The 17,737-nt window shown below is 41.9% G+C and overlaps 1 protein-coding gene across 2 annotated transcripts in view; it reads left to right on the top strand.

The window, feature by feature from the left end:
• Positions 1–17,737, top strand: part of LOC309526761 (serine protease inhibitor Kazal-type 5-like) — a 30,603-nt gene that overhangs the window by 9,019 nt on the left and 3,847 nt on the right. The window contains exons 5-13 of one of the 2 annotated variants that reach the window (XM_082212977.1): positions 2,915–3,045; positions 3,134–3,194; positions 5,152–5,288; positions 6,173–6,296; positions 11,246–11,346; positions 13,003–13,090; positions 14,067–14,096; positions 14,575–14,604; positions 16,391–16,518. In XM_082212977.1, coding sequence (XP_082069103.1) covers positions 2,915–3,045; positions 3,134–3,194; positions 5,152–5,288; positions 6,173–6,296; positions 11,246–11,346; positions 13,003–13,090; positions 14,067–14,096; positions 14,575–14,604; positions 16,391–16,518 — 830 coding nt within the window. The remainder of the gene's footprint in view (positions 1–2,914; positions 3,046–3,133; positions 3,195–5,151; positions 5,289–6,172; positions 6,297–11,245; positions 11,347–13,002; positions 13,091–14,066; positions 14,097–14,574; positions 14,605–16,390; positions 16,519–17,737) is intronic. The other variant, XM_082212978.1, reaches the window with a different exon arrangement.

The raw sequence follows: 17,737 nt of genomic DNA, 5'->3' as shown, positions 1-17,737 counted from the left end.
CCATGTATAAAGATACACAGACCTACATTCATGGATCCAAAAAAGGAAAAAAGGGGGGGAAGGGCCACAACTTTATTGATTACAGATGTAGGTGATTTGTCTCAGGCTCTGGGTGATTTCCCACTTGGTCAGCCTGTCTGTTTCCTGCTTCCTAGGGCATCCATTCCAGGAAAAGATTGCCCTATGGTTTCCATCAAATAGAAGCAGCCCATGGAAATAGCCTGGGGAGTGATATGGTCCTCAGCCCCCCATCTGGATTTATGGACAGAAACACCTCTCCTAGGATTCCTTTAATGGGATACCCCAATTCCTGGAAGGGGAAGTTAAAGCAATATACTCCCCTTATGAGTAATTGCTATGAATCTGACCTAATGCTTTAACCACTAAAGTTGTGATGATTGCTGTGAGGCAAAAACCGCAAGACCAGCCAATTTGTCTGGATATAAAATTTCTTCCTGCCCCAAATACAGCAACCAAAAAATTACATAGCAAAGTGATTAACAAGGGTGGGAGACCAAAAGGGTCCCTTTTTATCCTGAAGAAGAGGACCCAAGTGGAAACCAGCACAAAGTTTCCACCTGACTCTGCTCCCCCCTGCTGTCACCTCCTAAAGCCCATCCATGATTGACCAGTCATTGTGGGTGGGTAAATTTGGATTTCCCCATGGCAGAAAGGTGAGAGGAATTTCTGAGTAGACATGTGCAGGATTGCATGGGAGGCATGAAAAATGGTATACCTGAAATATGATGATATTATGTGTTTAAGCCCTGCATTTGACCCAGTGGCTTAGCAATTGGTTTTTGCTTTTGTGCTGGAAGATATCAGACTTCATTGTCACTTGGATTGTAGCCCAATCTAATTTTACTAAATGAGATTAGAGTTACAATGTGGATACTATATGTAATTATAGTGAACACACTTCTGGAACACAAGTGGAGACCTGCTACATTTCATGGAAATTCGGGGTGGTGTCCTCCTCCACAGCACATTGCTGGTTCACTAGAAATATGGTTCAGGAAGAGTTGATTTTCATCATACACCCTCTGGCTGCTTCTTATATGTACAAATATGCTTCATTACACCAACAGTAGCAGTTTCCATTCTCCTTATGTTTACAACAACCTGGTAGGTTGGCCTAAGAGATTGTGATGGGTCAAAGTCATCCGGTAAAGTTAACCACTCACCAGGAATTTCAACCCAAGCATCCCTGGTCCTAGCTTAACCAAAGTGTGAGGAACTTGGGGGTGGGGCCCTCCAGAGGTTGCTGGACTACAACTCCCACGATCATTTAGCCATGACTGGTGGGAAATTGAGTCCAACAATATCTAGAAGGCCACAGGCTCACCAGCCCTGCTCTAACCATTGTACCACTCTGATTCTCCAAACCTGTTCCTGCCTGTGAGTATTAATAGCAATCCTAGTTTCCGGTTTGGCTCCAGACTTGGAGGACAGATAGAACAGTGCCCCCCCAAAAAAACCACGTTATCAGGTATGGCTTAAAATAACTAAGGCTCATTACTTATCTAAAGAAGGTCTTCATGAGACCATTGAGTCCAGGGTCTAAAATTATCCAAGTTCACCCACTGCAGGGTCTCATTGAAAACCACAATTGAACCGTTACTAGTACTATGTGTTTTGGTTTCTGACAGGCCCAAGTTAGTGTGCCATGGTGAGTTTGTATCTTTTCCTTCTTGTGTTTCCGAGACTGAAATAGTAAACTCTCCAGGGCGGGTCCTGGGCTGCCTTCCCTGTTTGGAACATTCCAAGCACGTTGTTGGCACTCAATTACTGCTTAATGGGGTAATAACACCCAAGAGCGCTCCAGCTAGGGCAAGGTGTGGGACCAGGCATAAGCAAGCCTTAATTGCACCTTGTTTATCTTGGCCAATCCATTTCTTGCACACCTCTTTCTCTAGGCAGCAAATCTTGTCATTGACAGGCTTTTCTTTCCCAAATGATATCTTTGTTTCTTGGTCAAATTGCTTGGCTTAATTCGTCATCATAATGCTTGCTTCTGTGTGACTTACACTTGTGCAGGTTAGACTTCATAAGGTTGTGTCTAGCATTCCAGCTGAGAGGGAAGGGTTCAGAGGGAGAAGCTGCTAAGAGAAAGGGTGGGAGAAAGGTAAAGCACAAACTCTGCTGCTTTTCCCATTAAGTTTGTTCCCTCCCAGGAGCAGAGGAAAAGACGAACACAAGCTGGCAGCGTGGCAAGCAGTTCTGCTGTTAGTGTGTCCACTATATTTTTGAAATCTAATGTGTCTAACATATTTTTAGAATCTTGCTTAATATAAAGTCCAAAATAGACATTACACATCTACAAAGAAAACAGAATCTCAAGTGCTAGACATAATGTATTGGCTATTAAGCACATTTGCTGTATTGATTTATTTACATGGGAAAGAATTCTGGGTGCACAATTCCCCACTGAAACCAATGCTACCATTTGGTTGGTTTTGTGGCACCTTTAAAGACTAACACATTTATGACAAACACAAGCTTTCATGGACTGTAGTCCACTTCATCAGATGCATCTGATAAAAGAAACATCTGATAAAGTAGAATGTAGTCTGCAAAAGCTCATAACATCATAAATTTGTTAGTCTTTAAGGTGCTACAAAACTGCTGTATTTGCAGCAGCAGATGAACACAGCTACACCTCTGGAAACTTTCAGGTTTGTGCTCATTCTCTTAATTACTTCCAATGAAGATTACTTCCAGGGTGCTTCATTCCTCATAAAAGACTTATTCCATTGGGTTTCGTTCAGTTAAAAGTGATTGAACATTCTGCTGATCACATGATTTTCTAAGGGACCTTAAACGCTGGATATAGGCATCCTGTTGATGACTCATGATGAACTTTATCTTCAGCGAGACTTCAAGGAGGAAAATTGATCTTCTTCTTCCACTGTAGGATAACGACTGCAGTGAATATTGGCCTTACTTCAGAGATGGGTCATTTTCCTGCACCAGAGAGAATAATCCAGTTCGCGATGCTTCTGGCAAGCAGCATAGCAATAAATGCACAATGTGTCTACAGAAGTTGTGAGTATGCCGTAATATATTTGCTTTTTAATTATATAGGGCCTCTCTGTCTCCAACAAAGTAAAACTTTATCCATTGTTTCTTGCAGCAAAAATGGAGGTACGATGAATTCTGTTGGAAAGGACCAACCACAAAATGGAAAAAATGAGGTGAAACAAAGCTTTATCCAAATTTTTATCTGGCCATTTACAGTCTGCATTTCTTGCCCATGGTGACCAAGAATGAGAAGAATCAGTTTTACTCCAAACAGGTTCCAACTCTGTCCATCCAAGGTTTTGTTGCATCCTGCACATACATGCACAGTTTAGCCTCTTGTTCCATATGCAAAAGTCATGTGTGTGGTAGAGTACCGCATTATGCACAGAATTAGGAAGTCCTCTCTGATGTTCCACAGGTACCTCTTATGCAGCACATTGTTAATTATGGAACTCACTGCCACAGAAGGCAACAATGGCCACCAACTTGGATGGCTTTAAAAGAGGATTAGACAAATACAAGGAGGAAAAGGCTTTCAATGGCAACTAGCCATGATGGCTATGCTGTGATTCCATGATCAGAGGCAGTAATGCTCCTGAACACTTGTTGCTGGAAATCACTGGCTGGGAGAGTGTTTTTGTGCTGGGGTCCTACTTGTGGGTTTCCCACAGGCAACTGATTAGCCACTGTGAGAACAGGATGCTGGTGTAGAGGGGCCATTGGCCTGATCCAGCATGTTATGGTTATGTTCTTATATTGACCTGCATTATCTCTGCCCAAATCAGAGAAACTACATTTGCCTGTAATGTCATTTAAAAAAATTGCGTTCAGCATTTCAGTCATTGGATTAGCTTTTAATGATTTCATTCAAAGCTAGAAAGCGGTAGACTCCAAGGTTATATTTCAGGCCTAGCCAAATTCATATCTGCATTAAGTGATTATGTTCATCCCTGGATAACAGTTTTAGTCCATAAAGAGGTTATCTTAATATGCATAATGTTTAAAATACTATTTCACATTTGAGGGCAATGTCCATTTTCAAGATTATTTTTAGCTGTAAGCTGTCTTGAGTCAGGTATAAATGATGATGATGATCATGATGAAGTTTTATATTGACTATAATGGAATGTGAATTATGCCCATGCTGTAATTAAGCATGTTGGGGAAAGTGAGAGAGAGAACTTTTCAGATCAGCTGCATCCAGATCAATTGCATACTTAGAATCTACCTTTCAATGACTCATAAAGAAGAAATAGTTCAAGGAGACTTTAATGAAAGGTCCTCTACCTATCTAACTGAACAAGCAAACAAAATAGTAAAGAACCTTCCAGATAAAAGTTGGTTATTGCATGAAACTTTTTTAAAAAAAGAAAACCCTTATACTTACCTTCCTTTTAACCTGTTTTGAATTGGCAAAGTCGTTCATCCTCATAGATTTATTTATTTATGTTTCATTCACTCACTTTACCCTTGTTCCATCATGTGGACCCAGCTAGGAGAGGATATGGGTTGTCAGTGCACATGTTCACATCATTCTTTTGCCTTCATTAAAGCTAAAGAGAATCTATATGAAAAGTTTCTCGCTGGTGAGATGTCTAAGCAAGACCAGTTCATGAAACAGTATTGAGGAATCAAGGGCAGGCCCTTTCTTGCCAGCATTCCAGCCACCTTTGTTGGCTTTATTCACTATTGATTGAAAGCATGTTGCAACTTTTTAGAAGTTTTCATCATGCTCCACAGCAATTGATGCAGGGACCTGAGTATTCTCTGAATTGTTCTGGTGCAGTTGTCTGCCTGTGATCTGGTAAGGTGTTGACAGTATTTTAAGCACATTGTTGGGAAAAGTGGGGGAGATCGCTTTTATCATCCAGATCAATTGCATGCTTTGAATATCCCTGCTAAAGAATGATAATTAGGCCGGCCATAGAGGGCAACACCCAACAAATGTTTCTAAGACAGAGGCATTCCTCTGACTAACACCTCCGTCAGACACAAGGTAGTAGGTGACATGGTTCACCCTGTCACACCCTGACACCATCTGTGCCTGTGTGATGCATTTACTGTGAATGAAGATCCTCCAGAGTTTCCAAAAATCAGACCAGCAAAGCAAACCATGTTCTTTCTCTGCAGAGGAATGATGGATGTGATGAATATCGATCAGAGATGGGACCCAACGGAGAACTCACTTGCACCCGTGAGAATGCTCCAGTGCGGGATGCAACTGGCTACACATACAACAACAAGTGTATCATGTGCTCAGAGAAATTGTGAGTGCTCTAACTCAAAGATGAAATGATGTGCTGTCATGAATAGCAAACTTCGGCATGTAGGGTACTCTCCAAAGTTTATGGGCAGTCATTGAACACAAGAAGAAATGCCTTGTGTTTAATGTATAAAGTTTATGTAATGTTAGCTATTTAGGCCAGGGTTTTATCCCCAGGGCCACATTCCCCAGCGGGCAGCCTTCCGGGGGCCACATGCCAGTGGTGGGTGCAACAACTGGTGTGACTTTTTCCATAGGCTGCTGACCAGCCATGCAATGTCAGAGGTTTCCACATATACTGTTTTCCATCCAGGCAAGCAAGGGGCATTAGAACAGTCAGCTAAAACCTCTTGAGGAAGATGCACATTTGAAGAAGGTGTATTAGTCCTTCCTCCCTTCACTAAATTTGCATTATAAAAAAATTGGCCAGCCAGCACGACCAATGGTCAGGGATGATGCGTGCCGTAGTCCAGTAGCATATGGAAGGTGACAGGCCCCCCCCACCCAGGATCTAGGGAGTACCAGGTTGGTATAGGTTGCAGTATACCAGGTGTGGCCAACTTTTGTCCTTCCAGGTGTTGCTGAAGTACAGCTCCCATCATTCCTGACCATGCTGGCTGGGACTGCGGGGAGTTGTAGTTCAACAACATCTGGAAGACCAAAGGTTCCACATTTCTGATATATTAAAACAAAGCAGCTGCTCACTTCTTTGTATATGCCTGTGGGTTTGTTCTCTCCTTATGTTTTCATTTTTGTTTTACTGTCCTTGGTTTTCTTTTCTTCTTTCAATCTTCTCCTGAATGTTCAAGTTCTAACAAGTGTTTGAACATAAGAACTCCAGTTTCCAATTCCTGTTACTCACGTTGTTCTGCATTCCATGCCTCTTAGCAAAAAAGAAGTCCGAGAAGGCAGGATCGTTGGAGGAGGAAGAGGAGGCGGCAGTGGTGGTGCTGTGGATACTTATGGGAACAGAATCGTTCAAGGGAATTTCAACCCAGGGAACAGCAACGAGGTGAGGAAAAATGTCGGGCAAGCTGCTACCTGAGCACTACTTTCCTACTCAAGAAAAGGGATGCTTTATCCTGTCTCTGATACTGTGCTGTAATGTTCATCGCCTAGAAAGCATGATTGGGAAGAGAGATCACATTCTCATAGCAAATTAGAAACATGAACGTAAAACATCCAGGCTGAGCTCGTTCCAAAGGCTTTAACAGCCTGGGATAACATAGTAGAAAGCAACATGCAAATAATTTCTGAACACAAGCCACAGCCTCTGTGTGGTGTGGGAGTTGCCTGATAGGTATTGGTAGATCAGAGCCAGGAAGACAGCAAATCCATGATTGCAACATGTCATGGAGATGGCTCAATCACAGAGAGGTCTCTGATGTTAAAGAAGAATGCCATGAGATGGAGAATGAAGGAAGCTCCAGATTTATAGGGTACGATCTAGGCTGCAGTGCCAGTCCTGAGAATCCAGCTGGGCCTCAGAGTTAGCTCCTTGGTTTGAACAACTTGTTAGTGGTCTGAGGAGGCTACTTCCCCTGAGTGCTGCCTTAGATCTAGCCCAGCTTTCAGTAATATTACTTACAAATTAAATAGCCAAACAAGTCAAAATTATCCTTCCTTTAAGGAAAACCATTATTAGAACAATAAAAATATAAGTGAAAGGAATAACTATAAACCAAACGAGTAAAAACATCCTACAGAGATAACTACACAAGCAATGAAAACTTGCTTTCACACATGATATGTTGGCATTTAGGTTCTAATGTGCCAAATATGTGGGCCCTAGTCCAGCTTTAGTCACACAAAACTAGTGGCCTTTGTTGGGGATGTATTATAAAGAGATGCTTCTGGACAATTCAGTAATGTATTAGCTGGGCTTCCCAGGCTAGTGGTCTTCACATTGTTTGCTTACTAATTAATTTTACTTCATTTAGAAGAGTTTATATAGTTTCCATGAGACTCCCAGTGGTTTCCTAACCAGGCTCTGATCTGGCCCACATCCAATCATGAATGAGTCATTCCCATCCATGGGGTGGGGAGCTTACACATGTTAAACTTATCCCTAATCATGCCCATCAACAATTCATATAGACCAACCAGAGATATGATTAGGGTGGCCATGCATCTTGCTTTAAAGAGGACAACTCTCTATTTGAAATGCTAACAGAGGATAGCCCTCTATTTGAAGGAGTCCTCTGTTTGAAGGGCTGTCTGGTCCAAGCCTGGTTTAAGGATGAAGAACCCTAAGGGAAAGCAGCAGAGACCTTGAAGTTACCACCAACAGTTAGCAGCAGCTTACCTGTTCACAGCCTTCATCACTATGGTGAGATGTATTTTCATTTGAATTTGCATTAGCCAGCCTGTCTAAATTTGCATTCATACATATAAATCAGTACATGCTAATTTTATTCATATCTTTGTCATATTTTGGGGTGATGCATAAGTGGCCACCCCAGAGAGGTGTCTTAAATTGTAAATAAACAGTTCTCATATTTTTAATATAAGGCTTTCATGATTTGACTAACACCAGCAACTGTTTAAGAATGAAAAGAAAAGATGCAATCTCTCCTCATGGTTTTCAATGGGAAGACCATTCATTAACCTAGCTCTGCAGTAAAAAACCAAAAACCAAAACAAAACAAAACTCCTTTGTCTCAGGATAAAACTTTCTATTTTGCAGCCAACAGGTTTTTTCGACATGTTAAGACATGTAAGAAAATCCTTTTGAATTCACTGGGGCTTACTTGTGAATAAACAAGGTTAGGCCTGTGTTGTGAAGCTTGAATGGTGGCCCAGAGATTATAGCTGCGAAGCCCTTCCACATGTTAGGGGAGCCAGTACTGTGTGCTACATTAGTCCTGTTCAGACATTCAAACACCTGTGTAATGAAACATGGAAGAGGAGCCACACTCCATAGGCCCACCTCTGACATTGCATGCACTGAGGAGTGACACATGTATAATGCAGATATCTGCAGAGGAGGGGAGGGGTTTGTGTATTCAGCTTTACATACAGAGACCCCCCCCCTCCTGCAGATGTTCATGCTGCATTCACAGATGCCAGAGGGGTTACCTGGTGTGCATAATGTCAGTGGAAGGGTTTCTCAGCACGTTGCTGTACAAGGGACCTCAGAAGACTGGCTGAACAGGGATATTGACATGCAGGCCTGCTTTCTCACTCTTTCTAGGCAGGGACTGATTAAGAAAATTGTTCTTCCATTGCATTATGTGCATTACGTATCACTAGTCTCCACACTCTTTTCTTGTGCTAGCTGCTTTCAATATGGGAGGATTGCCAACAGTTTTGGGGGTGGGGCGGGGCTGCAATGCAGTGGTATTGCTTGGAAGGGGCCACAGAGGCAGTGGCCCTGGGAGCAAAATTCTTAGGGGTGCAAAATTTCAACACCCAGTGCTGCCTCAATACAATTGCATGCTTCCGTCTCTGGGTTCCATTGAAAATGGCTTCTCCAGGAAGTGACCTCTCCAGAGAATGGAATGACTCTTATCACTGTAGCTGTGATCTCCCAGGTGACACAGATGCCGTTAGGCCAGTGGTTTTCAACCAGTATGCCGCGTCACCCTAAGATGCCTTAAATGATGGTCAGGAGTGCAGCTGGCAACACTGGCCTCTGTCCCTCTTTCCTCCCCTCCCTCCTCTGATGCCCTCTTGCATCTCTGCCTCCCCAAGGCTTGTGTGGCTGTTTGTTGCAGCAGCCCTGGCTACAAGCTCCACAGGCAAATGATGCTTCTTGGGCTAGCCAGGGGGGTGCTTCCCAGACCCCTGTGGGGCAGTGTGCGGAGGCACCTCTCTTTGGGGCAGGGTGGGCAGTTCAGAAACCAGGGGTGACAACCCTGGCTGCCCAGAGGACTGCCAAGTGGAGGGGAGAGGAAAGGAGGCTGAGGGAACATTCTACAAGGGAGGGGGTTCAAAAAGTGGTGAGGGGCCACTGGTTGTGTAGGCAAGGGATGACATAGCTGGGCTCCTGAGCCCCACAGGGGTGCTGCAGAAAGAATGTACTTGGTCAAGGGAGCTGTGGGCCCCAAAAGATTGAAAACCTCTGTGTTCGGCAGTTGAATGTGCATGTGTACTCAATCCATTTCGCTTGCTCCCACCCCCTGCTCCATGCTGCCCTGAGCTCTGGCAACCCCCACTATGCCACTGGTGCAGTGCCAAAATCTCTGATGATGCAGGTTCCAATCAATGCAGTTCCAGCAAGGTGGTTTCAAATACCGTGCCTCCTCTGGTCCAAAGAATCACGCATGGTGCCTCTTTTTGTCTTGCACCAACTGGTTCCAGTTTGACAAATTCTGGTGGTTCAAAAAATTGACCCTCTTCGTGTTTTAAAGAATACATCATTATTTTGTAACACCCAAATTACAAGACATTCAAGCATAATGACCCCCCGTTTTCAAAGCACCGTGTTGCATCTCATTGTGATCCTCGCCTGTCACTCAGATGAATCAAAATGTAAGAATGTAAGAAGGCATCATTTCCTATTCTGCCGCTGTATGGTCACACACAGCATTGCTTCTGTCTCGCTGCAGTTTGTCTGTCACCAAATACTATGGTATTTGTATCACTGTCCACTGTGGTAAAATTATGTAATTTATGTAAATTACATGGTCATTGCATGATTCCACACCCTTCATTTTGATATGAAGGAAACACAATGCAAATGGAGGGAAAACCTAATCATTTGTGCACTGAAAGCAACAACATCAGCAAATACTGATAGTATTTCCTGGGTGGATTTCTGTTCATATGTGGATGAGTAAATGAACACCAGCAATTTACATATCTCTTTTCATTTCCAACTGAATTTTCTAATATCTCTACTCAAAGGTCTGTCTCTTTCTCTGACGAGGGCTTGATCCTTTGCCTTCCACAAAGCACATTCCTGAGTACATTGATTGTTCCAGAAACTTCTCGTGGTTCCAGACACTTCTCATAGTTCAGCATTGCTGCATCTTTCCTCAGATTTGTCTGCATCACCCAGGACAGGCAATAAGTGGACTGATATCCTCATCAGTACTTGCTGTAACCTCTGCCTTAGGATTAATACTGTGTTTGATTGTTTTGCTCTCCAGTTCCCATCATTTTATTTAATACTGTAATGCTTGTGGTAATTTCTGTCACTGAGCCTTTCTTTAAAATGCTACCAGAAGTGCCAGCTCCAGCTCAGCAAGAGTTTGTGAAAAGAGAAGAGTGTGTAAAACCAAAATATGCACACATTCTGGTGATCACACTAGAAACAACTGTCATAAAGTTTATTCTCCGCTGCCTCAAGGCTGTGAATAGTTCATTATCAAAAAGTGAGGTGCATTCCAGCTCAATAGCATTCTGTGACAAAGTGGGCCTGGTGAGCTGCCTGTCAAGTCGGAGAGCCCTCCTCTTTAATCAAATCTAGAAAGGGATAGTGGGGGGGGGGGAGAGAGAGAAAGCACACCTTCACTGGCAGTTGGGACTTGTCAGCTGGGAGAGAAGATAGCCTGAGAGAATGGGAGGGTGGGGTGGGGTGGGGGGAAGGAGAGGAAGAGGGAGAAGATAAGCTAGGAGATTCCTTCTAAACCTGTCTTGTCACACTTGCAATGGATCTAACCCACTTAATGATTCTAATGATGGGAATAAGGTAATTAGAAATGGTAACAAATCTGTTTCTATTGGACTTGAGTTTAAGTACACCATCTGAGCCCTTGTTTTCCATTAGTTCCATTAGAAAGTGTTGTGCCTTCATATTGCAGAAATTTTTTCTTGTGTCCTTCCCCATGACCTTTGACCTAGCCTATTTTGTTCTGATTTATATGAGTAAGGGTCCAAGATCACCACTCTCTTGATGGAAAAGAGTAGATCTCATCTGCACAAACCGTGGTCTCTCTCTCTTTTTTTGTGGTCTCTCTTTTGTGAACAAGAAAAGAAGTCACCCTCTTATCAAACTTGCTTCTTCTCCATTGACAGAAAAACTGCAATCCATATGGAAAAAATGATGTAAATAATCCTTGCCCAGCAGAATATCAGACTTCATCGGGGGATTACAGATCATATACCAATTGTGGAGGGTGAGTATGCTTGACATGCAAAGATCTGTGTGATAGCAGTTATGATGCCAAAGTGGGAGTTTATCAGTGCTTTGCCACAATGAGGTAGTTGGGTTGCAAATGTCTGACCAAATATTCAGGTACCCTGGGCATGACCTGCTGGTTTCTCTTAGGGACAACGGCTTTACTATCTGAAGTGTGGAATCATCAGTCTGTTGCTAATACTCAGCTCTGCCTTTTCTTGGAAGAGAGCCAGGAATTTCAGTTCTAAATGAGTGTTTGAAGGCTGTGGTGGGGTAAATGAGGTTGAACAGGTTTAGACTGGATCCACAAAAGCGATACATATAGATGCGTTCTTCCTTTGCTTCTGGGTCAAGTCCGCAGACTTTATTGTGCTCCTGGACCTGAACTTAATATTGAAGGCTCAAATAGTGCAGCAGTTAAGACCACATTCTGACAGAAAAATACTTGTAGAGATGAGATGGGTCAAATTTCATATAATCATAGAAGTGTAGAATTGGAGGGGATACTGAGGGTCATCTATTCCAACCCCCTGCAATGCAGGAATCTCAACTAAAGCATCCATGACAGATGGCCATCCAACTTCTTCCTGATGATTAGTAAGAAACTCCTTCTAACTTGAATCCATTGGTTCAGGTCCTAGCCTCCAGAGTAGGAGAAAACAAATTTGCTCTATCTTCCATGTGATAGCCCTTGAAATATTTGAAGATCCATGCTTCTGTAATTTGTGACCCTAACTGGCTTTGGATGTGCTCCAACCATGGTTTCCTTTAAACTTATACTTCTAACCATGAGTTCTAGAAACATTCATTTTAAACTACTAACCTTGCAGCAAGAAAGAATTGTTGGATCAAAGAAAACGCCATGTCATCCATGTTCTTGGCAGGATCAGATCCCACAGGAGAGAAGGGCAAGGAAGACCAAGTAATACAGGCAGCAAGTAATATTTGGCGTTCTGAAAAATATGCCATTGTTTTGTATGTAGCAGGTGCTGGATGAGATTGTGCAAGAATGTCCCCAATCAGATCTAACAGAAATTTCAGATGTCTGTTTGTAGGATCGATTCCAGGGAGCTAGCAATGGAAGGAGACATTCGAGGTTAATGCAAACAGACTGGAATATCTGGGGTGGAAAAGGAGTAGAAAGTGAGATTGAGAAGGGAAGTGAGATTAGGCATATTGTTTCCTGCTTGGCAGGGGGTTGGACTCAATGGCCCTTGTGGTCTCTTCCAACTCTATGATTCTATGATATAGCAAATGTCACAGCAGCATTATATAAACCTATAATGTATTCACAATTGGGAGTAACAGCTATAGTCTGGTTATACTGTCAGAATGGATATTGCATAGTGGAAATGGTATAGAAAGAGTAAGTAAATTGATAAAGAGTAAAACATGTCAACAAAGGCTTCAAAAGAAATTGAGGCTTTTTAGTTCAGAAAAGGATAAGAGAAAATATTTTCCATCTCTCAGAATAGTAGATCTTTCAGTTACATTGATCGGCTGACAGTTCTACACAAACAAAAGGAAGCACTTTGCTTCTTCCTGTGACGCCTAGTAATTAAGTTGTTGAATTTGTTGCCACCGGATGTTGTGGCGGCTACTGACACTTTAATTTTTTTAAGGGTTAGAAAAACTTATGTGACTTTTCTTCTAGGGCAGGACAGTCATCATACTACAATGAAAATTGTAGGAAAGGGCCCTTCCGCAATAGGCAGAAGAAAATTGCTGTTGGGGACAAGAAGGTAAAAATCACCTCCTAATACAGTTCGTTATTGGTTACATTACTTATTAGATTTATATACCACCTTTTCCCTGAGGAGCTCAAGGCAGTATATATGGTTCTGCCCCTTCTCAATGTAGCCCCACAACAACCCCATGAAGAATCTTAGGCTAAGAGATAATGACTGGCCCAAGTCATCCAATGAGCTTCAAAGCTGAGAGGGGATTTGATCCCTGGCTTCCTTGGTCCTAGTCCAATCCTCTAACCACTACTCCACAAGAACAGAATAAATCCTTGTCACAAAGCAGTAGTGGCTATGTGGGCACTCCAGTAGGGACAGAAGGATATGGTGCCCCATGCTCGTACTGTTGCTACATAAAAATGGTCTATGTGCCCAAGTACAAAATAAGCTGTGAGGAGTCGTTCTGCATTTAATGCATCGCTCACAACCTGGCTGTGGTACTCCATGCTCTGGTAAATTGCAGACTGGATTATTGCAATGCATTCTACACGGAGCTGCCCTTGAAGATGGCTTGGACATTTCAATTGGTCCAAAATGCAGTTGCCAGATTTCTGATTGCGTTCCATCTAGAACTCTTATAACCCCTGTTTTAAAACAGCAACAATGGTTACCAGTTCATTTCTAGGCCCAATTCAAGGTGCTCGTGCTAATGTTTAAAGCTCTAAATGACTTTGGCCCCAAATATCCGAAATACTGCCTCCTTCCCTACACCTAAGCAAAGAGGCCCTCTTGAGAGCTCCACCTACTTCAGAAGTTTGGGTGGTGGTGATGGCCTGGGAGAGGGTATTCTCTGTACAGCCCATAAGTTGTGGAATTCCCTCTCCACAGAGGTGTTTCTCTCTTCTTCACTATATATTTTTCAGTGAATGTTGCAGATGCACGTCTATACCCTGGTCTTTGAAAACTTATATATATTTTAGAACCCACTAAAATTTGTTTTAAATTGTTTTTAATGCTGTACTTTATTTTTCTGCAGCCCACCCCAGGACCTTCAGGAGAAGGGCAGGTAATAAATATAATAAATGTTGTTGTTGATGATAATATGTGAACTTCAGTGTTTGCATATATTTGTGTATTTATACATCACATTTCTAATGTTTCAATTCATTCATATATATATATATATATATATGTTTTGGTGTCTTCGGGTGTCTTCCCGTGTAAGAGTCGGGGTGTCTGGGCGACGTTTCGACGAGGTCTCACTCGTCATCTTCAGGCTGGTGCTTTCGGCTTCTTGTTAACAAGAAGCCGAAAGCACCAGCCTGAAGATGACGAGTGAGACCTCGTCGAAACGTCGCCCAGACACCCCGACTCTTACACGGGAAGACACCCGAAGACACCAAAACCTACATTCCTGTACCCGTGAAAATCTACGAAAGCATATATATATATATATATATATATATATATATATATATATATATATGAACCCACTAAAATTTATTTTTAAATTATTTTTAATGCTGTACCTTATTTTTCTGCAGCCCACGCCAGGACCTTCAGGTGAACCGAAGGTAATAAATATAAGGATGCTGTGTTGATGATGATGATGATATGTGAACATCAGTGTTTCTATATATTTGTACAACACTTCTAATGTTTCAATTCCCACAGTGGCTTGGAATTTAAAGCCAGCTGATTCAGTAGGAAGCCAGAGCTCCTGGGTCTTTGACTGTCTGCAGGGAAAATATCAGAAGCCGCAGATCCTCCCATTATAGCAATATAATTCTGAGAAGTTGCAAGTCCTGAAATCATTTCTATTCTCCTTAAAAAACAAACAAATGCTAATCTCTACTGAATCTGGGAATTCCAGTGTTTTCTGAGGTCAAGCCAGAAGACTCTAAAGTAGAAAGGATACACATAAACGTATATTTCTCCTTGCATCATGCTATATGCAAATAACTATATGAGTTTCTTTCTTGTACAGTATATGTAGAAAGACCAAACTCATGTTTGCTCTGCTTGTCTGTTCATAATAAAAAAATCCTTCTAGTAGCACCTTAGAGACCAACTAATTTTGTTATTGGTATGAGCTTTTGTGTGCATGCACACTTCTTCAGATTCTTCATGCACACGAAAACTCATACCAGTAACAAACTTACCGGTAGTTGGTCTCTAAGGTGCTACTGGAAGGAATTTTTTTATCATGTTTCGACTACGGCAGACCAACACAGCTACCTACCTGTCTGTTCATAATTACTCACGTACCTTCAGGCCTGCACATATAAACACACCTCCATGAATATCAGGAAAGTATGTTAATTTGTTGGAATGAGACATTGCCCTCTAGTGACTGGAAACAAACAAAACAGTTACATCAGCTACTGTTTAATAAATCCCTTGTTACAAGAAAGCGCTCCTGCGGCTGTTCCTAAATATATGGTTGTGTAAATGAAAAGAACAGATGGATGAGCCTTTCATGTGGTATGCTCACATATGTATACGCTCACAGTGATCAACCCAGGTATTGTTTTTATTATTATTATGTAGTAGATGAACAGGAAGGGAGATATCTTATAACAGAACTGATCCTTCATTCTGACAAACTGACTCAGGAATGCACAGGTGCTCTTGGATGAGGTGGCAGGTAGATGCGTTGATTCTCCTGCCTTGGGCAAGGAACCTGTCAATAATAATAATAATAATAATAATAATAATAATAATAATAATAATAATAATAATAATTTTATTATTATTTATACTCCGCCCATCTGGCTGGGTTTCCCCAGCCACTCTGGGTGGCTCCCAACAGAATATTAAAATTACAATAAAACATCAAACATTAAAAACTTCCCTAAACAGGCTTGCCTTCAGATGTTCTAGTATGCCTTGCTTTTATTGAGCAGTTCTTATCTAGCTGGCACTACACATCAGATCAGTTCCAGCTTTTCCTTTTCTTTTCTGCTGTTTGTACAGTGCAGGACTTATATTCAGTTTCTTTCTGTATTGTTCGTCATACCCATCCCTTTGGGGGTGATGGTGTGGAGGGATGATCTGAGCAAAGGCTATCAAAGAGGCCCCAAAAATTGCTGAGAAGAAATTTGACCATGAAACACCTCACTATAAGAGCTGTGAGCCAATGGAACAATTGTTGTTGTTGTTGTTTGTACCCCACCCATCTGACTGGGTTACCCCAGCCACTCTGAGCGGCTTCCAACATATATAAAGACATAATAAAACATTAAACATTGAAAGTATCCCTATATGTATTTTGTCAGTCCTAAAACATATATGATTAAGTAAGTTACCTTATACTGTAGCATGTTATCTAATTTACTTATATCTATTTTCTCCTTCCAGCTGGACTGTGATCAAATTCTAGCCGATATAAAGAAGGAAGGGACTTCGTGCAATGCTCTGTGGTCTCCTGTTTGTGGCACTGATGAGAAAACATATAGCAATAAATGTTTCCTGTGTTCTGCAATTGTGTGAGTATTAGCAGTTGCTCTGGGGGCATTGCAAATGCACTCTGACTTCTAATTGTGTTTACTTCATAGCAAACTACCCAACATCTTGGTGATTTTCCAATGACATACACAGAGATCAACAAGATCCCAATTAAAGGAATGACAGATAATTCAGGATAATGGCAATGCTTATACGGATGCCATCTTTGTCATCGTTCATTGGAAACCCTAGCTGCGTTTAATGATCACCTAGTCAAGAATTAAGATAGGATTTAATTCATAATGGGATGAGTGAATGAGGGGTGTGTGTGAAAGAAAGGGAGAGAATTCCTCATAAGAAAGAACAGTGAGGCCAAACTGTGACAGCAGGTATGAAAAGCGACTGCCTCGTGTTCTTTATTAATTGATCAGCATCTCATCATAAAAAGCATATATATCAGTACAGTAATCAGGTTGCCCAAGAGTGTCCAAAGCTGTTGTGTATAGATTCTGCTTCCTCCACAAGAGCTGGTTCACACAACCATTGTGAGGTGCGTATTGGTAGACATTTAAAAAGTCCACGCATTCAGCTTTGACATCCTGAACTTATCACACAACACCCAGGATTCAGCTTTTGGAACATGATTTGTGTGTGTATGATTTTTAAAACATTGGGAGTGTAGCCCAAAATTGAAACCTGCGCTTACTAGCAATTGCTTGAGTGACTTGCCCTAGTCTGAGAATAACTGTGTTTAGGGATTTCAGGCACCTTTCCTATGAGTGTTGTGCCCTTGATAGTCATGTGAAAAGATCCTCAAGCAGTTCTCTCAATACTTGGAAGCAGCATATTAGTTAGGTAGCATGACACACTGAGTGATGCTGAGGATTGTTCTGCTTGTTTTGCTGATTTTAATGTTGTTCAATTATTGCTTGCATGCGACTAGAGGAACAACTGAAAACAACACACAATAAATACAATATAGCACATAATGCAAAATAAAGCAGGGTGAGTGTAGTTGGGGGGGCGGTCTTGGGGTGGTACCAGCAGTCAGGCAGACTGGGCCATTGTTAACGGTTCCATCTTCAACTCAAACATATCTTAAATCAATAGTGTATAGCCCTGCTTTGGAATGCCTTGGCTGAGCCATCATGTGATTCCTCTCCCTAAGCATGACCATTTTGTACCTTCTGTCTATATGTTGTCTTATATCTGTTCTCCACATAGTCTACCATAACTTGACCATTGGGTTTACTCACTTTC

Source organism: Podarcis vaucheri, assembly GCF_965113315.1.
Source record: "Podarcis vaucheri genome assembly, chromosome: 2".
Classification (NCBI taxonomy): domain Eukaryota; kingdom Metazoa; phylum Chordata; class Lepidosauria; order Squamata; family Lacertidae; genus Podarcis; species Podarcis vaucheri.
This window is presented reverse-complemented; position numbering and strand designations above follow the sequence as displayed.